Raw genomic sequence first — 25,903 nt, forward strand, 5'->3', positions numbered from 1 at the left:
TTGGCTTTCTGGTTAGTAGCCTCATCTTCACCCCATCCCTTCCCCCCCCCCACCCCCCCCCCCCCCCCCCCCCCCGCCAGTCCCCGCCCCACAAGTGTGCTTGAACACAGCTTTGTCACTAGTGTCTGGTTTCTTAAAGCTAAGCTCTCATTACCACCTATTTTTATTCTTTGGGAAAACTATTTTCTGACTTCTTGTCATAAATTTAAGGATTAACTTTATTTCCTATTTCCTGCACTTATGGTAGTAATAAATGCACAGAAATTAAAGGCTATGAACCAAAAGTAAAAAGGCTGAGGAATCTTATTTTGAAAGGATTTCATTTCAAAAGCATGCCCTCTGCCGGAGCAGTGGTGGCATGAAATCTGGAGACAAAATTAGAAAGAACTCTGCAGTTCTTTAACTGGGCAGGCGAATGTCCAGTCTGACACCCAAGGATTTTATTTATGTAAAGACTAAAGAGCATAGGTTGTGCTGCCTGTTCCAATGAACTTCAGTCACATAGTCCAGAAAATTCAGTGCAGGAATAAGATAAGAGCACACTACTGAGTTCTCAGTGCATGGAAAGTTTCACCTTAGACCAAGGGATTTTGTTTCACAAATTATTTATGATAACACTTTAGAAGCAAATTTTAAAAATCACCTCTTTAAAATAAAAATTTAGAAACAGGGATTGCAGTAGTGAATATATAGAAAAATTTCCTTTCTCTATCCTGCCTGGCAAAATCCTATTTGTCTCTCAGGACCTAGCTCAAATATCATATTTTCTTTAAGCTTAGTCATATTTCCTTAAAGAGGATTAGCCATTTTCTTTTCTTGGCAATTATGCAAGAAAAAGAAAAAAAGGCATCCAGGTTAGAAAGAAAGAAGTAAAACTCTCGCATTTTGTAGAAGACATGATCTTTCCTATTTAAAAAAATTTTAATAAATAGATACATATAAAAATAAAAGCAAAAAAACAAACTAAAAAGAAATACATGCACACAAAAAACTATTAGAACTAATCAACAAGTTTAGCAAGTTGCAAGATACAAAATCAATATGCAAAATGCAGTTGTATTGTTACTTATTAGCAATGAATGATCTAAAAATAAAGAAAATTATTACATTTACAATAGCACTAAGACAATAAAATGCACAGAAATAAATTTAACATGTTTATAGATTAGAAGACTTAATATTATGATGGCAATACTTTCCAAATTAATCTATAGAGTCAATACAATCCTCATCAAAATCCTAATTGTTTTTTCTACAGTAATTGACAAACTAATCTGAAAATAGATATGGAAATTCAAGGGACTCAAAAGAGCCCCAAAATCTTGCAAAAAAAGAATAATGTTGGAGGACTCAGACTTTGTGGTTTCAAAACCTGCTACAAAACTACAATAATGAAGACAGTATGGTCCATAAATAAGGGCAGACAAAAAGATCAGTGAAATAGAATTGAGAATCCAGTAATAAATCCTCACATTTCTTGTTAACTGATTTTTGACAAGGGTGCTGAGACTTCAATGGAGAAAGGAGGAAGACAAATTCTAAACAGAATAAATAAATAAATAATCTTAAAAAAAAAATGGAGAAAGGATAGTTTCTTCAACAAATGGTACTGCGGCAATTGCATAACCCCATGCAAAAGAACAAAGTTAGACCTACCTTATACCATATACAAAAATTAACTCAAAATGGATCCTGGACTATAATAAAAGTGCTCAAACTATAAAACGTAGAAAACATAGAAGTAATTTTTTTTTTACCTTGGATTAAGCAATGGCTTCTTTGATATAACATCAAAAGTACATATGATAATAGAAAAAATAAATAGTACTTCATCAAGATTAATTTTTTTGTATTTTATTTTTTTAAATATATTTTATTGATTTTTTACAGAGAGGAAGGGTGAGGGATAGAGAGCTAGAAACATTGACCAGCTGCCTCCTGCACACCCCCTACTGGGGATGTGACCACAACCAATGTACATGCCCCTTGACCAGAATCGAACCTGGGATGCTCTATCCACTGAGCCAAACCGATTTTGGCTTTTTTTGTACTTTAAAGGACACCATTAAAAAACAGCGAGAAGAGACATAGAAGTATAGAACATACTGTCAAATTTCAGAGGGAAGGCAGGGGTAGGTGGGTGGGTGGGTAGAAAGAGATCAACCACAGAACTTGTATGCATACATGCGTTAACCCATGGACAACAGGAACCCAGAAATAATCAATCTTTCAATGGAAAATTTCTAAAGAAAGACTAGCCATTTCATTGTTCTCTTTTTGGGAAGGAGCACTAGAAAATATTCCTTGACTCAGCCAAGTCATGAAAATTCTTTTGATATCCTTCGTGTATAGGATATACTATGAAGGATTTCTGAACACTAAGACTTTCAGTGCAAGGTCTCAAAACATCATGTTAACATATCCACATCTGCCCTACTTACAAGCAAGATCACATTAAATAGATGGGTGAAGTACTTTCCCCCAGGCCCTGTGCAAAGGTAGTATTCACTGAGTTGACTTGAAAGCAGTTGTTTGAAGTGCAGAATGTATTTTCCCAGAGAAAATTCCTCAGGTGACCGCCTCATTGTGATTAGCAGGGGACTTTCCCAGTTTCAGCACTGATAGTCCTACATCCCAGAATACCCATAGTCCTGGAGAGCCAACAGTCCTGGCAAACGGAGACAGCTGGTCACCCTACATATTTCTGAGAGTTAGGCTTCCAGATTAATTGATGGAAGCCCTTGGTATAGCTGAAACTTAGTCTGATCATAGAGAAGTTCTGAATCATGGATAATAAAAGATAAATTGCTGTGCCCTAACCGGTTTGGCTCAGTGGATAGAGCGTCAGCTATCCTAGGTTCAATTCCAGTCAAGGACATGTACTTTGATTGTGGGCACATCCAAAGTAGGGGCTGTGCAGGAGGCAGCTGATTGATGTTTCTCTCCCATCGATGTTTTCTAACTCTCTATCCCTCTTCCTTTCTGGAAAAAAAAAATCAATAAAAATATATTATATAAAAAAAAAAAAAAGATAAAGTGCTGTGATGTTTCTGAGAATTTTGGGGCTGATGAACAAAAAGCCAGACCATGAGATGGCAATATCGTTTACTGGGCTGCAAGAGAGAGTGCGTCCCTCACAGCAAGAGACCTTCCAGAGGCAGCAGTATGGGGCTTTGCCTCAGAAGAGGAAGAGGGCCGGGGAGGCCTCAGGGGAAAGGAGAACTGGGGAAGGCGCTATGTGTCCAGGCCATGTCATGCAGCAGCAAGGGAGGGAGTCCATGGCTCAGAGAGCTCCAAAGAGCATCAGCAGTTTGGGGGCTTCTCTAGCTATGGAGTTTATCTTATGTATGGCTAGTAATTGTTGCATAGTTTCATGAGGTATGTAAAACAGGCAGGTTCTAGATTGCTAAAAAAAAAAAAAATCTGCTTATTTGGGCTATCTGTAAACCAATCAGATGTGTAAGAATTTAAGTTTGTGGTGCTGGTGGGCTTCAGGCTTTATAAAAGCCTAAATATAGGGAGCAATATGGCAGACCTATCTCGCCATTGACCCATTTGTATAGCATTTGCATCTGGCTTTCCAAGCGTGGTATCCGAACATATACCTGGGAGAACAAGGATGTTCTCTGCAGCTGGCCTTCTGCCTCGCCCTTTCCCCGTCTGGTCCTGGTTCTTCCTTCTTCAAACATCAGTGAGGAGTGTCTCCTGTGACCTGGGGAGAAAGATCCAACATGAAGTGGAAGGAGAGGAGAGGGTGGTGGTGAGGGAAACAGTTACTGGTGGATTGGGAGTGCTGAAGTAAAATACTAAGACGGGCTGAGGCAGGAAGAAGGGGCCAGGGCAAAACGTTTAATGTGAGGTACAGAAATGCCGTCCTGGGCATGAGAGGAACTGTAATGAGGCCTGTAAGTCGGACCCCGCCTGCACCGTAGAGATGAGCATTGCTGACTGTTTTTCTCTTTATCCAGACTGTCTCCACATCCAACCCCCACCTTTTTAAAAAAATCCTCACCGGAGGATATTTTTCCCATTGATTTTCAGATGGAGTGGAAGGGAGGGAGGGAGGGGGGAGAGAGACAGAGAGAAACATCCATGTGAGAGAGACACATTGATTGGTTGCCTCCTACACACGCCCTGGCCAGGGCCAGGGACTGAACCCACACCTCTTCTGTCAGAGGGCCAACACTTTAACCACTGAGCAACACCAGTCAGGGCTAGCTCCCTTATGTATGTGCAGGTATACTCCACTCTGTGGTGCTGGTGGGATGTGGTTCCCCAACGCTCACTAAGGAAACTCAGGATGAACTCTTTCTACTTCATGCCCCTTGAAGAAGTAGGGGACATGACGAAGGGTGGCCCGTCAGATGCACAGGAACCGACACCGAAGGGCACTTACAGTCACTCATGTTGATGGTGTTCCCCAATGGCAATGGTGCCCATCGTGGTCAGCATTCGGTGAGCTACTAGAAGCGTCAGCAGGGCCTGGAAGGGACTGTTTCTACAGCTCACGTTGGTTGGGGCTGATTTCTGAGCCTGATCCTCCAGCCCCTATGATGAGTGCTTAAACTAGTCCGGCTCATTTCCTGTTCTTTACAGCAAAGAGTTCTGATCCATACAAATGTCACGACTTCTTCTTGACTCAGAAGTTGTGAATTTCTACGTCACCAGGCCAACCCAGATCTCTCCTCAAAGTCTTAGGCAAATCAGGTAATTTTCCCCCCCATAAAGACAAATTCTTTCCAGGATTATCAATCCACTAAATGTAATGAACAGTTTTCATCACAATAAGTAAATAAGTTTAGGTACCTAACTCTTCCTCTGATGGACAGAAATAAAAACACGAATGAGCAAATATAAAAACATTTTTGCTGACCTGCAGATACAGTAATTTTAGAAATGCAAAATAGTTGACGTTCTTTTCAATTATTGTCAGAACAAGATGCCTGCAAAATCCCTCCAATAAGATAGAGTGACATTGTTAATGACTCTTCAGATAGGTATACATTTAGTCACACACTTTCAAAGTTGCAGAGACAAATCAATTTATTTTGTTTTATTCATTTTCTGGGTTTAGCATTAAGCCATACCCCCAATTGGATAAAACCACCGGATGTGCTGTAATTTACATTTTCACACACAGTGAACTTTCTGAGCCTGCCTCACTCACATCATTATTTAGTATGGTGATCGTGTCCATTGTTTCTTATACAGGAGGGCATTAGTCACATTTATTATCAGCTGAATGGTTTGACTCAAAGGGCAAAAATAAATCACACTCAACCTGAACAATTAAATATCATACCTTTAAATGGTGGCCTAGTTAGGTTGCAAATCACCCTAACTGTCCCTCCATTCCAGGGGAACACGATGCCAGAAACATTTGGAGGTGTTGCTCTACATTCTCTCTACTGTTAAATTAGTACGTCTTGAGGATTATGTTCACATCTGTTAGCAGTGGGACATGGATAATTTGTGTGTGATCTCTAATGAATAGCTTATATTTGATCATAAAAACAAAACTCTGCAGAAATGTGTCAGTTGCAAACCAAAGAGAAGCCCCCACATTTTGGGTCAGTTGGAGGTTCGAATCATAGGGTATTCATTGCTGCCAATGAGCAGTTCAAACAATAAAAAAACACATAAAGTAAATTCAGGAACCTCTCTGCCTGCTCTCCTTCCTCAAAGTAAGCCAACGCTCTATATCAGCGGTTCTCAGCCTGTGGGCCGTGACCCCTTTGGGGGTCGAACGACCCTTTCACAGGGATCGCCTATGACCATCAGAAAACACAGATATTTACATTATGATTCATAACAGCAGCAAAATTACAGTTATGAAGTAGCAACGAAAATAATTTTATGGTTGGGGTTCACCACAACATGAGGAACTGTATTAAAGGGTCACAGCATTAGAAAAGTTAAGAACCACTGCTCTATATATTCAGTATGTGCTAGATGTGCCGTGGGGCAGAGGAAAGCACACGGGGAGAAGTGAGCCAGGCTGGAGAGTGTGGGTCTGCAGTGTCTGGGACTCCCAGCCACATCATCAATGCCTGAGGAAGGAGCTAGAGAAAACACGTGGTGCCCAAATGTGGAGAAAGCTGTGTCCCACTGGCAACTAGCAATGGACCAAGGGTGGAAAATGCCTTTCCCAGAACCTGGTGGAGAGACCCTGGGACCCCCCTCTAGGCATGGTTCTCCAACGTCCTCTACTGGAGAGTTTAGCATTGATTCAGACAGAGGAAGAATCTGTAATTAAAGGACCAGGTTACATTTTCACAGATCAGACAACAAAGCGTGAATTTGAAGTTGACAGGCAATTACTTGATAACTGCCATACCACTGTACATATTTATCCATCTGTTCGAGTAATGTATTGGACTTGGAAAAACATCTCAAAGCAAAGTGGCTTAAAATAACCACTAGGTGGTGCACTGGATAAACATTCTCTCCCTCTTGCTGGATTGCTTGCAATCTTACCTGGTAGTCCAAAAATGGCAATTTTATATCTTGTAAGAAAGGCCAGGTTTATTCACTTTGAAATAATTGTATTTATTCACTTTGAAATAATTGTATTTATCCTAGAATTTTAATTGCATAGAACTATGTTATATTTTAATTTAATTAATCATTTTCTAATGCTCTGTGTTGTCCCAGAATGAAATGAGCTGCTTAAAATAAGTTCCTCATCCATGGAGGTATGCAAGCAGAGGCTGGAAAATCACTTGGCAGGGATAAGCTGGGGACAAGGATGAACACTTTATCTCTAAGTGCTTTTACATGTATTTTCTAATTTTATTACAGAAGCAGAGTACGTTTACTGGCATAAACATCTCACTCTCCTAGTATGTCCTGGGACTCTGCCAGCAACTCCTCCCTCGTACCTTTACTGAAGGGAAGTGAGAACCCTGAGCGGAGGGTCCGGGGGTCCGGGAGGATGCCAGATTCTAGTCACAGGTGCCCCTCAGAGAAGACTTGGGGTTGAGGAAGCGGCCAAATGCCTGGTGAAATGATAGTTGTTTCTTTGTTTTTCATTCATTCATTTAAGAACAAAACAACAATTTATATAACCTGTTTCTAAAGAATTCAGCCATCATAGAGGGAAAGGCTGGAGAAGATTTTTAGTTCTGGGCTCTTTGATTTGCAAGAGACAGAACAAGTTGGCAGTAGCTTAGGCCAATATAGGATATTGAGGTAGCCCACAGAGTGGCAGAGGGGCAGGAACGACAACTGCCTTGGGATCCCCCGTCAGAGCAGGGAGCTACCATGCCCAAAAGCTCTTCTGTTTCCAGTCACTGGGGAGAAGCTGTGCAGTGTTTGCTATTGAGCTGTCTGCCCCATGAACAGGTAAAGGGTCCATGTTGCACAAGAGGCTCAGAGTTTCTGGACTCAGCCAGTGCCACATCTCTTCTCTCCAGGAGTTCACACCTGTGATCACACCTGGTCCTTGTCATCACCAGGATGGGCCTCTTTACCACACACTACCTGTGCCTTTACCAAGGTATCTATTCACGACACAGATTCATGGGCCCACGTCGAGACTTTGAATCAACGTACTGGGGACCCTGATAGTCACTAGACTAGTCCTTCTCATCCTTATCTTACCTTTTTCAGAGGTCAAGTTCTCTATGCTGAATGCTGTCCAGAATACACTTTTGAGAGTGTTCATGTGAAAAGTAAATTCCTATTCTTCTTCTCAGCTTAGATGTCACTTCCTCTGACAAATATCCACTGTTACCTTTTGACCTCTGTTCTTTTCACTCACAATAAACCCAACACACCCCAGCTTTTCCCTCTGAGCCCCCTGAGGTCTCTGTACATCTGTCCTGAACTTAATGTATTGATTTGTCTGCATAGTCCCCCTCCACCTACCATCCCAGACTGAGTTTCTCAAAGGATGAATGTTGTTTTTAAACCTTAAAGCTGGCCTGTGTCTGGTATCTCATGTGCACTTAATAATCACATGAATGAATATGCTTTAAAATTTATCAACCTCATGATTAGTTAATGAAAATTACTTAATTGACTATGATTTATGCTTTCTGCATAAATCTTTTTTAAAAAGCAACTAATTTCAAGTATTCAATTTTACCAACACGTGAAAAGCATGATAACAGCTGAGTACATTTCAGGGTAGCCTGATTGATTGAGGCTTCTTTTAGAATCAATTATGCCATGTTAAATGGTCCACAGCACCACAAATGACATTCAATGAAGCTTTTATATGCATTTAGGTTAATCTCTTTCTTATTTTACTCAGGTGGTAATTTTATACAGAACATGATTTTGTGCATGTTCCTACATAATGGCATTTCTTCCTCCTGTAAGTTACCCTAAATAATCACCAGGATGTGCAAGAGATTGCACAATTGTCATGGACATAAAATATATAGGAGCTTAAAATAACAACTATCCCAAACAACTAAATTCCATAACTTCTCTTTTACAACCATACTACTTTCCTCATGAAGACGATCCCTGTTATCATAAATACAGTGGTGCCTCACACAACGAACTTAATTCGTTCCAGGAGCAAGTTTGTTATGCGAAAAGTTCGTTATGTGAAACGCGTTTTCCCATAACAATACATGTTAAAAAAAGTAATTCGTTCTGTAGCATAAAATATGCTAAGATGACATAAAAAAGATAATTTTTTGTTATTATTTTTATTTAGATACATCTAAAAACATAATTTTTTTAAAAAAAAACACACATTTTTTAAATTTTAAGACAGACTAAGTAGAGTCTACCGAATCTTGCACATCTTCATCCATTTTCTGCTTTTTGGCCGATGGTTTCATGAAAAACCTGTCCAAAGTCGTTTGTTTTTCTCTTTTCTCCAACATCTGCCGGAAATAACAGACAAGAGTATCGGAGTAAAGATCGTTGATCCTGTTTGCTCCAGCTGAATCCGGATAGTGGGCATTGGTAAACTCCTGAACTGCTTTCCATTTGACCAGGATGTTCTTGATGTCAGCAGTTGGGATTGGTTGATTGTTTGATTGTTGCTCCTCGTTATCAGATGACGCTTCCCTTTAAGCATTGTCCTGTTGCTGGACCAGAAGTGCTTGGAGCTCTTCAGTTGTCAGCTCTTCTTCGTGTTCCTCAATAAGCTCCTCTACATCCTCTTCCTCTACCTCTAATTCCAACCTTTGGGCCACTGTGATGATGTCCTTCACCACTTCCGTGTCATCAACTACTGCTTCTTCCTGGGTCCACGAAGGCACAAGCATCTTCCAAGCAGAAATGAGGGTCCTTTGTGACACTTCTTCCCAGGCCTTCTGTATAAGTCGTATTGCCATAAGGACATCAAATTTCTCCTTCCAAAACTTTCGGACAGTCATATTGTCTCCACCAAACTCGCATTCTTCAAACACCTTATTAAAGAGGGCTCTAGTGTAGAGTTTTTTAAAGTTCGCAATAACTTGCTGATCCATTGGCTGAAGAATGGATGTGGTGTTTGGTGGCAAATACTGCACCTTGATAAAAGGATAATTTTCCTGCAATATTTCCTCTAGGTCTTTTGGGTGAGAAGGGGCATTGTCAAGTATCAGAAGGGCTTTGAGCGGCAGTTCTTTTTCCAGCAAGAATTTCTTCACGGCAGGAGCAAAGGTTTCCAGAATCCATTCGTTGAAGATAACTTGGGTCACCCAGGCTTTTTGATTGGACTTCCAATGGACGGGCAGTTTGGACTTAATAACGTTATTTTTCTTGAAAATTCTTGGATTTTCAGAGTGATAAACCAATAGAGGTTTGATCTTGAGGTCTCCGCTGGCATTAGACGAAAACATAAGGGTAAGTCTGTCCTTCATGGCTTTGTGTCCTGGCAATTTCTTCTCCTCTTTTGTAATGAAGGTTCTGCTCGGCATTCTTTTCCAGAAAAGACCCGTTTCATCGGCATTGAACACTTGTTGTGGGCAGTATCCTTCATCCTTAATACATTTTTGAAAGTTAATAGAGAACTTTTCTGCTTCTTTCTTGTCAGCACTGCCAGCCTCACCATGCATAGTAACACTGTGGATTCCACACCTTTTCTTAAATCTAAAAAAACCACCCCCTGCTGGCTTTGAATTCTTCTTCATTATCTTGATTGCTGCTACTTCCAGGGACGTTTTTCTTTAGATCGTCATAAATTCTCTTGGCTTTGTGACAGATAATATCTTGGGTTGTTACGTCACCTTTCACCTGCCTGTCCTTAATCCAAATCGCTAATAGCCTCTCCATTTCCTCGTGGATTGAAGACCTATGTTTTTCATGAAATAGTTTTGATACTCCTTTGGCTACTTTGGCTGATTTGATTGCATCCTTATTTGTCAAAATGGTGAAAATGGTGGTCTTGCTGAGGCCAAACTCTTTGACGAGGTCACACTGTTTTACCCCACATTCACTCCTTCTAATTATTTCCTGTTTCATTTCAACAGAAATCACCTTCCTGCTTTTTTTAGAAGCCATGATATAAAAAAAAATATTGAGTTTAACTTAAAAGGACGACTGCCGTGATATGTGCGTGATTTAATTTGTAATGAAGAACGATTGCCGCGATACGTGCTTAAGTTAAGCGCAGTGACTAACGACTGCCTGCAGTGCCTGCGCGGAAGGATGCAATACATCAGCAGCGATCGTGGAAGCTCGGGCGAAGCAGTCGTGGAAGCTCGGGCAAAGCGGTCGTGGAAGCTCGGGCGACTTCGTTGTGTGAAACGAAGTTCGTTGTATGAATCATGAAATGAAGTTCGTTGTGTGCAGCGTTCGCTGTGCGAGGCGTTCTTTATGCGAGGCACCACTGTATAAGATTTCCTGGATGCATAACATGCTTTTGCATCAAGCCAGGACATGTTCATGATGCTGAAGGGTTTATTGTCGTTACATAAATTAATCCAGAATACATAATTTGCCAGGCCTGATTCCTCTTTCATTGTTCTGCTAGAAGGAAAGTTGTCATGAATTAAAGAAGTGCATCCACTGCTTTTTCTGAGCCTCTTAATTTATCCTTTGAAATAACAAAAGCCCATCATGACATTATCTATCTATGTGCTTCAGTCAAGGTTTTCAAAGTACTTTACAAACACAAAGACATCCCTACCTTTGTTCCAAAACTCAGGTATAGATGGAATCAATTTTTTTTCAGGAAGAAAAACAAAAACAAAAACACCAAAGCTGTTGGAAGTCTTTTAAGTGCTCCAGGAAGCACATTTAGAAAACAAAACAAAACAAAACAAAACAAAACACAAGAGTAAAACTCTTCCTTGGATTATTCAGCTGAGGGCTGTGGCTCCATTTGACAGCACTGGAAGGCAAGTCTGGCTTGGAGAGACCGCCCAGGATTAAAAGGGCAGAAATTAATTTCACAGGGAAGCTACAAGGGTCAGATTTCAAGCAAGCATATGAGAACTTCTTGCTATGCGACTAAAGAATAATCTGACTAAAGAGAAGCCTTTATTTCTCTTACATCAGGTTTTACTGCTATCAATGTAATTTCCTCTAGGGCTGAAGATGGGGAAATGGATGTTTGCTTCATTTTTTATAGGGATGGGCAGAATCTAGGCAATTGAGGGGGGGGGGGGGTCTAAGTGGCCTGAGAAAAACTCCATGCCATCTGTTTATATCTTATCACTTTTTACATTGAGGCCAAAATAATAATAATAATAATAATAATAATAATAATAATGTGTTTTTTTCTGAGTTACCACTGAAAATTTTCCCAACAAAGGTTTTGCTATAGAGCAGTGTTTCCCAAACTTCTCTCATGACAAGAATCACCTGGTGGAGTTGTTAAAATACAGATTCCTGAATCCCAACTAAGAGCACTATCTTAGAGCACTAGTTAAGTATACAATTTTACCTATATGTTCCCAAAAATTCTAGTTTAGGACTTCTTAGTTGGGATTCAGGAATCTGTATTTTAACAACTCCACCAGGTGATTCTCATCATGAAAGAAATTTGGGAAACACTGCTATAGAAAATGCTTTTATAGTGACCTTCCTTCCTACCCAAGATATAGACTCAACTAATATAGAAGCATGAAAAAATATGGAAGTATGACAAACTTAATGTAATTTTACCATGATGGTGTAGGCAGATTTGATGGTAAAAGCACATGAGTGTGATTTAGTGGAAAAAAAATTAATTACACATTAAAATAATGTTCTATCACTTTAAAGAATAGAGAATTCTTCATTTATCCCATTTTAAAATGTTTAAAAAAACAAACACAAAAAACCCTGCTCCTGTTGGTGACAACTACTTGTGAGTCCTGTGTCTTTAACTGAGTGGCTTCCCCAATGGAGCCTTAAAACACCCCACCACAGGCCTTGTTTTATGTCTAAGCTTTATTTAAATATTGGATTTAGTACCATGCAGTAATTTGCATGTATCTATTAATTACCTATTACAGAACTCACAGCGCCCACAAATGTGTAAATGAGGCACACATCTTGCAAGATTATGCACATAGATATTCTCTTCTGGGTATTTTAACTAAGTTATTCTTTAGAAGGAAGAAAAAAAAAGGGTGCTTAGTAAGTGCTTAGAACATTGAGGGTGAATTTATTATATAGACCAAATCTACTACTCTCTTATGCTTCATGTTAAAAATAAAAAATAATGAAGGTAACAGTGCCTCCCAGAATCAGACTTAATCCTTTTAGGATATTTTTATGTACAGAGAGATCTGTAGCATCACAAGATTACTGTTCTAAAAACCAGACTGATAAAAATACATTTAAAATTATTTTTGTTTCTATTCAGCGTGTATTTGTTTAAATAATAACTGCTGTCTGGTAAGCACTCACTTTGTCCTCAGTGCTATCTCGAGTTCTGGCTATGAATTTGTTTATTTGGTCCTCATGACTCTAAGGCAGGCAGGCATGTCATGCCCAAATCACAGGATGGAGGCTGAGCATGTAAGCTCAAGGACACTGGGAACTGCTTCTGCGCAGGTTCAAGAAACCAAACACAATTAAACAGAATAAAAATAATTAAACAAATAAAATATAAAAGAACTAAAGGCCCAGTGCATGAAATTTGTGCATGGGGACTGGAGGGTGTACCTCAGCCCAGCCTACACACTCTCCAATCTGGGACCCCTCAAGGGATGTCCAACTGCCTGTTTAGACCTGGTGGGATTGGGTCTAAACGGGCAATCGGACATCCCTCTCACAATCCAGGACTGCTGGCTCCCAACTGTTCACCTGCCTGCCTTCCTGATTGCCTCTCACTGCTTCTGCCTGCTAGCCTGATCACTCTCTAACCACTTCCCTGTCAGCCTGATTGATGTCTAACTGCTCCCCTGCCAGCCTGTTTGCCCCCAACTTCCCTCCTCTGCTGGCCTGGTCACCCCTAACTGCAGGGGTGATCACTCACAACTGCCCTCCCTTGCAGGCCTGGTCCCTCCCAACTGCCCTCCCCTGCTGGCCATCTTGTGGTGGCCATCTTGTGTCCAAATAGGGGCAGGATCTTTGACCACATGGGGGCAGCCATATTGTGTGTTGGAGTGATGGGCAATCTGCATATTACTCTTTTATTAGATAGGATAGAGGCCTGGTGCTTAGGTGGGGGCTGGCTGTTTTGCCCTAAAGGGTATCCTGGATCAGGGTGGGGGTTCCCTTGGTGTGGGGCGGCCTGAGGGGCCTGTGGTGGTTTTCAGGCCAGCCATGTCCCCTGGCAACCCAAGTGGAGGCCCTGGTATCTGGAATTTATTTACCTTCTACAATTGAAACTTTGTAGCCTGGAATGGAGCCAAGCCTCCTGCTTACTCCGGGGCTGGCAGCCATTTCTGTTTGGATTTGTTTATCTTTTATAATTGAAACTTTGTAGTCTTGAGTGGAGGCTTAGGCCACCTAGGGCAGGTGGAAAGCTTGGCTTCTTCTATTGCTGGGAAACCCAAGCCTCCCTCCTGCTCTCTGTGGCTGTAGCCATCTTGATTGTGTTTATTTGCATACTCGCTCTGATTGGCTGGTGGGCGTGGCTGGTGGGCATGGCTTGTGGGTGTAGCGGAGTGATGGGTTAATTTGCATATTACTCTTTTATTAGGTAGGATAGGATAGAAGAGAATAAAAGAGTTGAGAAAATAGCTCAGGCCGTCAGAGATAAGAAAATTATTATTTTTGATATTTTTGTTTTAAATACACATGTATATATGAACTAATTCTGTTTTTGTTGTTGTTAATCCTCACACAAGGATATTTTTCCATTGATTCTTAGAAGATAGAGTGGAAGGAAGGGAGGGATAGGAGAGAGAGAGAGAGAGAAATGTGAGAGACACATTAATTGGTCGCCTCCTGCACACATCTGGGCTAGGACCACGAATCAGATCTGCAATCCAGCTATGTACCCTTGACCAAGAATCAAACCCGGGACCCTTTGGTAGATGAGCTGATGCTCTAATCACTGAGCAACACTGGCCAGGGCATGTGAACTAATTCTTGATGTTAAAGCATTCTTGCTCTGGGTATGTAAAATATTAACTATCCTGAAGTCAAAAGCAGTAGCATTATGATTCTAAATGGCTGAACATCAGACCTTAATTTGTAAAAGCTATGTACTAATATAGTCATTATCGTAGGTTGAAAGACATATGTTAGCCCAAGGCTAAATATGCTGTTTGGTTTTTAAAATTCATGTTAAAAGAAGAAAAACATTGTAAGACTAATCCCCTTTTATCAGATTGATAAAACTCACAACAACAAGAAAATAATGTAAACACAAAATCGCATTTATTTTTTTCTAAAGCACGGAGCTCACTCTGCACATAAACAATAAGCAAACCACACAAATTTTGAGAAAAATGTCCCCAAGAATACATACATACATATATATATATTTATTTTTCAGAGCAGCGAGCAGGAGTTTGACAAAAACGTGAAGTGGTTTTCAACAAAGAATGCTTCCTGACAGGCTTTTGAGGAGGAAATGGACAGGTAAATTCTGCCACAGAACATCCGGTACTTCAGTTTTTTGATCCCCAAGGACAGTGAAAGCCACCTTGGGATTTATATTTAGCTTCATCATTACTCTGTTCAATGTTTGCATTTCACTAAATCTGGACCAGAACTAACCCCTCGATGCTTGCGCCCGCACACTCAGGGCTCTGGGAGGAAAAGGGAGGACAGCCTGGGCATGCAAACCCACTTGGGGACCAATGCCAGGGTTTCCCAATGGTAAATATTCATCTGTGCACTCTTCCCATGCTTTTCCTGTAGAGACATAAAGGCTTGTCAGGGTCCTAAGTCATACCTAACATGGCTAGGTCCATTGGAAACTCAAATGTCTCTTGTAAGATTTTAGAAAAAGAAAAAAATTCACAATAATGCACGCCATTTAAAACTTAGATAAAAACTTTGGACGTGACACATTTATTAGTCCCCCTTTTCACAATTCAGAACACGCTTATTAAACGTGAACGTTTCTGGCATCACCATCAGCTTTAAAACGTGGACAGCAATGAAACTATGTCCAAGAGGCTACAGAAGCATCTGATGTGTAAGACAGATCGGACCCAGCATGCCTTCCAGATTGCCCTTAAGGCTTTCCACATGTCTGCTTCTGAGACAAAAGTGATTCAAAATAGGAAGAATTTGGAAAGGAGTGAAGATTCAAAGTCCGTTCCTGGACCTCACACCCATTGTTTCCTCTCTTGACATCTCTGCTCCAGCTGCCATGTGGATGTGGAAGGCACACGTCACCATCGGCAAAGCACTCAGGAGTGTTTCCCTACCTCCTTCCCTTCTTAACTGTGCAGAACTCTCATGGAGGGGAAATGGAGAGTCAATGGGGTTGGATGCTAATGGTACCAATTTAGAAAGACCCCCTGCTGCCAGGAAGGGAGCTTGTCCCCAGGTACCCTCCCAGATTCTCAAACCTTAGACAAGTGAACCAGAGGAAAGGCGGGATAAGGGGGCTGAGCCTCCATGGCATCGGTACACGAAGACTAGGACAACCTCTCGTGCCCGCCCCCACGTTTCACGCTCTTTGGAAAAGTAAATTCATCTTAGCTGATTCACCTGCTTTTGTGTTCTAATTGAAAAAACACTCTTTTAAATGTATGGGAGCCAATCCTACTGGATATGTTTGGGCATTCCATTAAAGTGCGTTCCATTAAAAACACCACGAAACCGGAGGCAAAAAGAGTGTAGGGTGAAGTGAGGGGCCTGATGAGAAGTTTCAATTCTTTCCTGTCAGAGAGCAAAATATTCAAACAAAAAGGAACAAATAGAATTGGCTGGGGATACCGTCTCCCCACAGTTCAGGAAGTCAACCCACATCAGGCAAAGGCCGCATTTCAAAGTGCAGGACATCTGGGCCCGTGCATGGCTAAGGCCCGAACTGCTGCAGAAAGCATATGCACCATTCAGGAACACGGCATTTGGAGGATAAAGCACATAAGTTCTAAGTGATGTAGGAAGGTCAAAGCACGGGTAACATTTCATTATATTCTATATTTATTAGACAAGATATTCAGGTCTTCACATACTATCAGGGCTAAACTTAACGTTTGACAAAGTGGTTGTATGTGGCCGTTCTTCCAGCTTCTGACACTACACTTATTTATATTTACTGCGTATGAACCCTAAATCTAAATGAAAACTGATGTTCAGGCTCAAAATGTACACCCTGGAGGAAGGTACAAGTATAGGGTCTTGCAAAGGCTGCTGCCTGTTCGTGAATCTTGAACAGCTCATCCAAATTCTTAAGCCCACCCCTGTGGGTCAGACACCAGGTAATTGAGTTCCTGTGTGGGCACTTCAGAGAAATGGGGAGAAGTCTGGGGGGCCATCTTTGACATGACGAAGGAATGCTGGAAATGTTGCTACTGAGACTAGAAGTTAGATTTACTGAGTTATTTAATATCCTAAAACAAAATAAAAATCTGCCACTGAAAAAATAAGACTAAATATTTGTAGTTAAGCATAATCAAATCTTAAAGTGCTTCCACAAAGGGAAAAACACACACACAACAACAATAACTGGGAAAATTACTGCTGAATAAGCATAATTATATGAGAATAAAAATTATATGCAAGAGGGAGAATTTTGTCCTTAGTTCTCTATATATGGAGTTACCTCTATAGCATAAAGTTCTCTATTATAAGGTATTAATAAGTGCTATGAAATAGTAGGAAAATCTACTCCTTTCCCCTTTTAGTTTATATTATTTGGAATTAAAGGAGAAAAACATAGTATTTAAATAGCATTCACATCAATACTTGTAAAGGATTTATCATAGTCATAATTTGTTTTTAACTTTAGGTTATGGGAAAGTACACTAATTAGGAGGCATAAAAATACTCTTTGCTTTGCTTAATCTTCCTAGATGTCTGGTCCAGATTAAGTCCTATTAATATAAACATTATGTGGGATGTCTACATATTTTTCATTATACTAAATTCCTATGCCCTAAAATTGCTAGGAATTAAAAGTATAATAGGATGAAATTGGGAAAATAAGAGTTCTTGTGATATACAAGGTTTAAAGATTTTTAATAATATTTTTTAAAGAGGACTTTCCTTCATTTAAAAGTTCTAACAGATTGATCTGAGTATGGAGACTAGGCCATTGCAATGAAACCCTTCCTTTCAGAATTGACAGCTTGTGAGTGCCCTGCACTTGTCCCAATTTATGAAGACTTCAGTCTACAAAGCAGTGGAATTTGTTTCTTTTCTAACAAAACTGAAGTAGTAGCAGCATCACACAGTTATACATTAAGGTGACTTAAAGTACACAAAAATACAACTATTTATGCCACGCAGTGGTGTGAATACTATTCCTAAGAGACTTGAAATCTTTATTACCCAACTTCTGTCAAACACTGTGAAGCGCAGAACTATTGTAAGAAAGCATGTGGCATTCAATCTCTGACATTCGTCCCCAAAGAAGGCAAAGCACAACAATAACAAATCTCTGAAATGCAAATTCCATAAAATGCAAATTTCCAGAACACGAAGTCAACCTAGAAACACATTTTAAATCTCAGTGAGTTCTCTTTGTAAATTAGTAAGCTCAGTACATAGTATATCATTTTCAAGCAATTGAAACGATTTTGCAATGTTTGTCTGTAGTCTAACTTTTTCTCCCTCATAAAAATATATTCACTGGCTCATTTTCCATATCCAATTTTCATATTTACTAGCTCAGAATATCGAACCTCACAGGAATATCTCTCCTCTTCAGGTTTCCAAATATTAGATAGATTTTACTTAAATCTCATAATAAGAACACCATTAGTCATAACATTCTCTTATATTTAAGCTTAAAGTAAATCTGAACAGCTCAAAAGGGATACGTTTTGAATCCTCCCAACCAGAGATTTGAGAATTAGCGCAATTTCCTTCGATTTGTCAAGTGAGCACTGTAAGTAAGCACACAAAGAGATAGTCATCCCAAGAACAAGGTACTATTTTTTGACGTTCTAACTCCGCCTGCGCATAAGGAGGCGCAGAACCATGCTATCCAGGAGAACTTGGAGGTGCTGAGGGTCTTAGACTGAGCTTGAAAAGGGAACCACCTGCTTTCCACACACATAAACCTCCTCAATATTCCGGTCATCTCCTGAAAGAAAAAAAATCATGGAACCATTTTGTGTCAATTAGTATTTTTAAAAATGTATGCAGTGTACCCCCCCAAATGTACACTGAGTAGCCAGATTATTATGACTCTGAACACACAATAATCTGGCCACTCAGTGTGTGTGTGTGTGTGTGTGTGTGTGTGTGTGTGTGTGTGTGTTAGAGGCCTGGTGCATAAATTCGTGCATGGGGTCTGGCCAACCTGACCAAGGGAAGGGGATATGGTTGGTTGGCCGACCTGTCTGCTGGCTGAACTTTTGGTCGAGGGGGCAATTTGCATATTAGCCTTTTATAATATAGGATATACACTGAGTGGCCAGATTATTATGCATTCAGAGATCATAATAATCTGGCCACTCGGTGTACACAACATTGGAACAGCTGGGAGCTCAATTGATGTTTCTTTCTTTTCAGATTTAACCCATTGGAATATATAATTGTTCAAAGTGTATATACATTTTTTGGGGATACTCTGTATATATTTTTTGTTGTTTTGATGTCTCCCATTTCCCCCCTCTTTGCCTCCTCCACCCAGCACCTGCCCCATCCTAGGCCTTCACCACACTATTGTCTGTGTCCATGGTCTATGCATACACAGTATGTATATAAGTTACTTGGTTAATCTCTTCCTGTCCCACTCCCCTCTGAAATAAGTATTTTAATTGCCCCTAGGAGAGATTTAAAAGCAAAACACACTTCTAAAAACAAAAAAAAAAACGACCTTTGTTTCTCTCAGATTGCTTAAAATACAGACAGGGGGACATGACCAATAGAAGATGCTGCATCTAATTTGAGGCCTGGAGTCTGAAATCTGCCTTGAAAGCAGAAATCACATAAAGCTGAGTTGACCCCTATCGCTGTCCTTTCAGCTGAAGTGAGTGGTTTGCCTTTCTGGCCCCAAATGTAAAATAAGTGCTTAGCTTTACAGCCCAGAATACACGTAGGTGGTGAGATGAAGGGCCTGTAAGAACTGAGCTCCACAAGGAATACAATAGGTGTCTCTCCCACCCCAAGTTCACTCAGGGCTCAGAGCACTGATATTAAAGATGTCCCCCATTTCTTCCCTCTTTGCCCATTCACCACCTAAGTGTATTCTGGGGTATAAATTTTATTTTTTTTAAAAGCAAAGCAAATGATCACACATAGGGTTTTACATGTGGTATCACAAATGCAGAGAAATGCCCAAGAGAGAAACAAAGAAAGATTTTATTTAGCATAGAGACATATTTCTACTTACCTTGATAGAGAAACTTCTGGATAAAAGCCTAAAATGGAAAATAAAGGTAATAATAATAAATAATTATTTTGTGCATTTGAAAAAGTAAAATCACAGTCAGTAGAGGGTTGGCAAAACTCAGAAATATAAATTCATTTCTCAATGGTAAGATCTACTTTTATTAATAAAAAAGAAGTTGTCTTTTGCTTTAAAAAAGTACTGGCTATTAACAAATGTTTATCTATTGCCTAAAAGTTCTTGGTATATAAAACATTGGAAACGTTAGAACAAAAGTGTTACATAAATTAATCTAATGAAATAATGCAAATGTTTTAAGAAATGTATAATATAAGAAAAATTATTGAATGAATAGGGCTGAGCCCTATTCCAAGAAATCAGTTCTAATAAAGGAACAAAAGAATAAATAATATAAAAATAACAATTAACCTGAAATAAGCCAGCATCTTTCTTCTAAAACCCCCCAATATGTTATATTTACATATTCATTTTCATAAGTGGATCAATTTATAAATGGTAATTAAAGTTTTTAGAAAAACTCAATGTCTTAAAGTAAGTAGAACCAGTTTATTTTTCTATTCAGGGAAGCATTTTATAATAAAAGGAACAAAATAATAAAACTCATTTTCTTATAATTGAGTTTCTTATAATAGCCTTGTGGTCAGTCAACAGACTCTGGGAGCCATGAAGTCCTGGGCTTGAATCCCAACTGTCTACTAATTACTAATTACCAGCCATGAATCCTTAGGCAAATCACTTAACCTCCCGTAAGCCAAGCTGCCCCACAGACTACATGGCAATATAAATAGTATCTACCTTTCATAAGAGTTGTTTTGATCATTAAATAAAAGTTACGTATGCAAGTGCTTAATACTATACCATCTAGCACCTAGCAAGTGTATTCAATAAGTGGTAGCTATATTATGACTTCTTATAGCCCAGACCATTAAAATATACAAATATATTCAAAATACAAATATTCTATTAGTACCATCATTGCTAACATTATTGTCATGAAATTATGTTAACTTTTAAAAATCTAACTTCCCCTCTTAAGAGTCTCTTGTATTCCATTAAAATGTTTGTTTCTATTTTGTTTTCTACAAGGAAGCTTCTGTGATTACTTCAGGAAATAGATGCCTTTTAACTTTTTTTTTTTTTTTTACTTACATCAGAAGTATCACCAAAATCCCCACAAAACACGTCAATGGGAGAATCAGATGCTTTGGGGTTGATCAAGAGGGCATCAAATTCCTTGCCCACTTCAAAGTTTCCAATTTGTTTATCAAGCCCCAGGGCTACAGGGTGGAATAAATTAATAAACAGTTAGTATTTTGAGCCATCAGACAATGCCAATGTCCCAGTTTGTAAGGACAGAGTCAGCCAACATGTCATTAGAAAAAAAAAATTATATGTTAATAGTGAAGCATAAAAACTCTCTCATTCCAACCGATCACTAGACTTGGACTTATAAAATACCGAGTAAGCACAGGGAAAGCAAATCTGAGAATAAAAAGTTCCCTTCAGAGAAACCAAGATGGCAGCCTAGGTAAGCACCTAAGTTGCTGCCTTGCACAACAATTTCAAAACAACAACTACCTCAATAAAAGACAGAACGGACATCATCCAAAACCACAGGAAAGCTGGCTGAGTGAAAAAATCTACAACTAAAAAGAAGGAGAGATGCTAACAGATCAAAGGAACTGCAAAGCACTGAGGAAGGGAGACACTCGCATGCAGAGAGGAAGGGCAGCTGAGTGCCTGGCTAGCAGGAAGGGAAAGGAAGACGCTGACTGCACTAAACCCCAGTTCCAGCTGCACTAAACCCCAACCCCGTCTGAAACCCCATGGACCCAGGCTCATATGGGTGGAGTCTGGACTGTAGAGAAAAGCACCTGGAGTCTCAGAGACTGGGATACTCGGGGGAGCCGGGAGCCACAGAGGGCAGAGTCTACAGTCTCCCGTGAGTGAGTGCGCACAGAGTGGTCTGACCATGGATTGCCACAGCCACTCCATAGTAGAAGGAGTTGGAAGCTCCAGGCTACAAAGACTCAACCCAATTTCGGGTGAGCCCCTGGGGCACCCACGCTCTTGCAGGGGGAATCTGGACTGTCAGGCAGAAACTCAGGGGAACCGCGGAAGGCAGTGGTCTGAGGCATGCACATAAGGGAAAGACTGACTGGAAGCCAAGACTGTCGGCTCAACCCTGAGACTCCACCCCATCCAAGTTGAGCACAGAGGCTTTTGCAATTTTGCAAGTCTGATCCTATAAGACGTCTCCAATACAGAAGGTATTCTGGAGTAGACACAGCTGATACTCACATCCAATTGGCCTGGAGGTCAATTACTCCCAGTGATACCAACAACAATCAAGACTTAACTACAAAAAGGCTGTACATGCAGTCCACAAAGGGGAACATCAAGAGTGTCTACCTCAGATAACTGGGGAGGCTGACCCACAAGGCCACATAGGACACCAAACACACAAAGTCACTCTACACTCAGGGAAGCAGTGAAAATGCCGAGACAAGGAAACAAATCTCAAATGAAAGAAATGGAGGAGAGCAAAAGACTGGACATAGAGTTCAAAACCACGGTTATAAGGTTTTTTTTAAGAATTTCCTAGAAAAGGCCGATAAATTTAACGAGACCCTCGAGGATATGAAAAAGGACCAACTAGAAATTAAACATACACTGACTTAAATAAAAAATATTATACAGAGACCCAACAACAGACTAGTGGAACAGAAGAATCAAGTCAAAGATTTGGAATATGAAGAGGCAAAGGACACTCCTCTGGAGAAACAAGAAGAGAAGAAAATCCAGAAAGTTGAAGATAGTGCAAGGAGCCTCTGGAACAACTTCAAGCGTACCAACATCAGAATTATGGGGGTGCCAGAAGAAGAGAGAGTGCAAGATACTGAAAACCTATTTGAAGAAATAATGTCTGAAAACTTCCCCAACCTGGGGAAAGAAATAGACTTACAAGTACATGAAGTGCACAGAACCGCAAACAAAAGGAATCCAAAGAGGATCACACCAAGACACATCATAATTAAAATGCCAAGAGCAAAAGACAGAGAGAATCTTACAAGCAGCAAGAGAAAAACAATTAGTTACCTACAAGGGAGCACCCATATGATTATCAACTAATTTCTCAACAGAAACTATACACACCCCATACTGGGGATTGAGCCCGCAACCCATGTGCCCTGACAAGGGATTAAATCATGAGCTCCTGGTTCTTAGGTCAACACTCAACCACTGAGCCACACCATCCAGGCATATTTTTACTATTAGTATTATTATCATAATCTTCATCTTCACTTAGGGCAATAGAGTGTATTACTTGACTCAATGGAAAAACTGATTAAAAAACTTGTTTGCATGTGACCAATGCAAATAAATCCATTAAAATAATTAATATGGTAACTGTGTATTAAACATCTCTTCTGGAAAATAAAGGGAACGTCCTGAAAGAATTATGCCTCCACCACGTGCTTGAGCATGGACTTATTTGCTAAGTTTGGGTATGCTGTGTGAGATACAACCATCATGAATACTGGATGCCTGCTGATTCCACTATCATGTACCTTCATAATGCATCCAAGGACACAGATTGGCATGGTTGTACATTGTTAGAGGAAAATAATGGTTATTACCTTGGCTGCCTCCAAGAGTCGCTAGTCTGAATACCTCTTTGAGGGTGAGGCTTTTCTCATTTTCCTTAGTAATTACAAGGGTGTTGGAAACAGTCACTGCTCTTCTGATTGCATCAAGCATGGAATAGGAATAACCACCAGCCACATCTATGATAGATAAAATAAAGCCAGAACAGTAACCTTATGAGATAAAGGGAATATTAAATATACAAGGTTAAATTTTAAAATTTTATTTTTCAGTTACAGTTTATAGTCAATGTTACTTTGCATTGGTTTCAGGTGTCCATTATAGTGGTTAGACAATACTATACATTACAAAGTGCTACCCCTGATATTTCAAGTACCCACCCAGCACCACACATAGTTATTACAGTACTATTGACTACATTCCCTATGCTGGACTTTACAGCCCATCACTATTTGGTAACAACCAACTATTAATACTGTAGGTCAAGTGTTTTGTTTGTTTTAGTGACAGATATTTAGTCTCTAATACACTTCAAAGAAAATATCTATTACACCCAGACTAGACATAGATTAACATGTAAAGGAATTAAAAACCTGTAATTAGTATCCAATGTGCACCTGCATTAGTTTCCTAGGGTTTCTGCAACAAGTTACCACAAATGTGGTGGCACAGGATAGCAGGAATGTATCCTCTCACAGCTTTGGAGAGCCAATGTCATTCATCAAAGTGTCCACAGGGCCACGATCTCTATAAAGGCTTCGAGAAGAATCTGCCCTTGCTTCCCTCAGTTCCTGGTGGCTCCTGGCAGTCTTTGGCTTGTGGCAGTGCAACTCCAATACCTGGTTCCACCTTCATCTGTGTCTTCCATCTGTATCTTTAAGTGTCTCTCATTTTCTCTTATAAGACATCCATCATTGGAATTAGGGAACAATTTATTGAGAAAATTTTGAGAGCTGTCTTATTATGTTCCTGCCTTACAGGGTGACTTAATCATCCTCTGCTCATCTGGTTGTTATGTTAATAAAGTTCCAACAAAGGAACAATATTGTGCATATCAAAAAAGGAAACCCTGGACTACATAAACCATGGTGTTTTAGTCAAATTTTCTTCCAGGGATTTCCACTGTGATAGTAACTTCCTGATGTCTGCCCGGCTGGATGAGCTCAGTGGTTTCTCCTCCCTGCAGCACATTAGTGCAGGTAGCATCCCCACTTTATCATGTAACGAGAGGCCGTGTGATAGCGAGAAAAGAGAGATAATGAACATCACATTTTGCAGACCTGGTTTTAGACTGTGGATCTGGAACTTTTTTGTTTTGTTGACCTTTGGTCAGTTACTTAGTACCTATGAACCTCAATTTTTTCAGAAAATAGAAATAATATCATCAATTTTGACAGTTGCTGGAAAAATCCAATTGAGAAACATAAGTGCTAGGGAATGAGGATTTAAGGGTAGAAACTGCAATGGGAAATGATGGAGAAAAAATGGATGTATTTTCTCAGAAATATATTCCCAACCCATGCCTCTCTATGGTCATGATAAAGAATGGCATTGTCATTTGTTTACCAGAGTCAGCACAAGGATACAATATTTACAAGAAGACTCTAAACAAACCATACAACAGTAAAAATTTGAGCCAGAGGGCAATGAAAAGATAAAAGGAAATGATTTTATATGTGTGTGTTTACTGCTTAGGCATTCATTCATTTATTGAGAGTTACTTACTGAGCATCTTCTATGTGTATATGTACTCATAAATAAAACTGATGGGCTCCATATGAGCTGACCAGCTAGTGGAGGAGGAAGAAAAGAGACAAATAAACAAGTATTAACTATAAATTGTGTTCAGTTAGTGATAAAGAAGATGGAAGTAGAAAGCCCATTTAGACAGAATGGTCAGAGAAGACCTCTTCAGGGTACCGTATTTTCCAGCGTATAAGACGACTTTTGAAACGAAAAAAAGTCAGCCGGACTTTTTCAGTGGTCTGAATTCAGATCTCAGCAGAGGGAACAGAGAAAAGAGGACGGATAGAAGCACCTCACTTGGAAATCTAGGATGGCACTATACCACCGCCCTAGCAGGCTTTTTACTAGAACACAGTGTAGCTTCGGGTACAGAACATGTATAATTTGCATGCATAAAAAGCCTGCTTGGATTGGCCAAAGTCAGAGAGGCGGTCTATTAAAAAAAGAACTGGTGTTGCCTCGGAAATGGGGGGTAGTCTTATACAGCGAATATAGGCCTAAACCTATGTTTTAACTGTAAAATTAGGGGGTTGTCTTATATGCAGGAAAATATGGTAATAGCATTTTAACTAATACGGAAACGAGAACTAAGCCATGTAAAGAGAGGTATAAAGGGCATTCCAGGCAGAGGAACAGAATGCATGGAGATTGTTTTGGTAGAGGGAGTGAGATTCATAAAGGGAACTGAAAGATAGCCCATGTAGGGAGGTGAGAGTGTTGGGAGAAGAGGCTGGG

At 40.0% G+C, this 25,903-nt stretch overlaps 1 protein-coding gene and 1 long non-coding RNA gene across 3 annotated transcripts in view; one reads left to right on the forward strand and one right to left on the reverse strand.

Moving 5' to 3' along the window:
• The first annotated feature begins 249 nt into the window (after positions 1 to 249).
• LOC118716491 lies at positions 250 to 16,850 on the forward strand. The gene is made up of 2 exons (XR_004987169.2): positions 250 to 518; positions 16,722 to 16,850. It is a non-coding gene; the product is annotated as an uncharacterized LOC118716491 (long non-coding RNA).
• The window catches only part of GDA (guanine deaminase), a 74,997-nt gene continuing 63,781 nt past the window's right edge, over positions 14,688 to 25,903 (reverse strand). Inside the window, exons 11-14 of one of the 2 annotated variants that reach the window (XM_036433802.2) lie at positions 23,455 to 23,601; positions 20,974 to 21,090; positions 19,796 to 19,825; positions 14,688 to 18,541 (exon numbers count right to left, since the gene is read on the reverse strand). In XM_036433802.2, coding sequence (XP_036289695.1) covers positions 18,471 to 18,541; positions 19,796 to 19,825; positions 20,974 to 21,090; positions 23,455 to 23,601 — 365 coding nt within the window. In that variant the 3' untranslated portion in view covers positions 14,688 to 18,470. Of the gene's footprint in view, positions 18,542 to 19,795; positions 19,826 to 20,962; positions 21,091 to 23,454; positions 23,602 to 25,903 lie in introns of both variants that reach the window. The other variant, XM_036433801.2, reaches the window with a different exon arrangement.

This window comes from Pipistrellus kuhlii, unplaced genomic scaffold (assembly GCF_014108245.1).
Source record: "Pipistrellus kuhlii isolate mPipKuh1 unplaced genomic scaffold, mPipKuh1.p scaffold_m20_p_12, whole genome shotgun sequence".
Taxonomy (NCBI): domain Eukaryota; kingdom Metazoa; phylum Chordata; class Mammalia; order Chiroptera; family Vespertilionidae; genus Pipistrellus; species Pipistrellus kuhlii.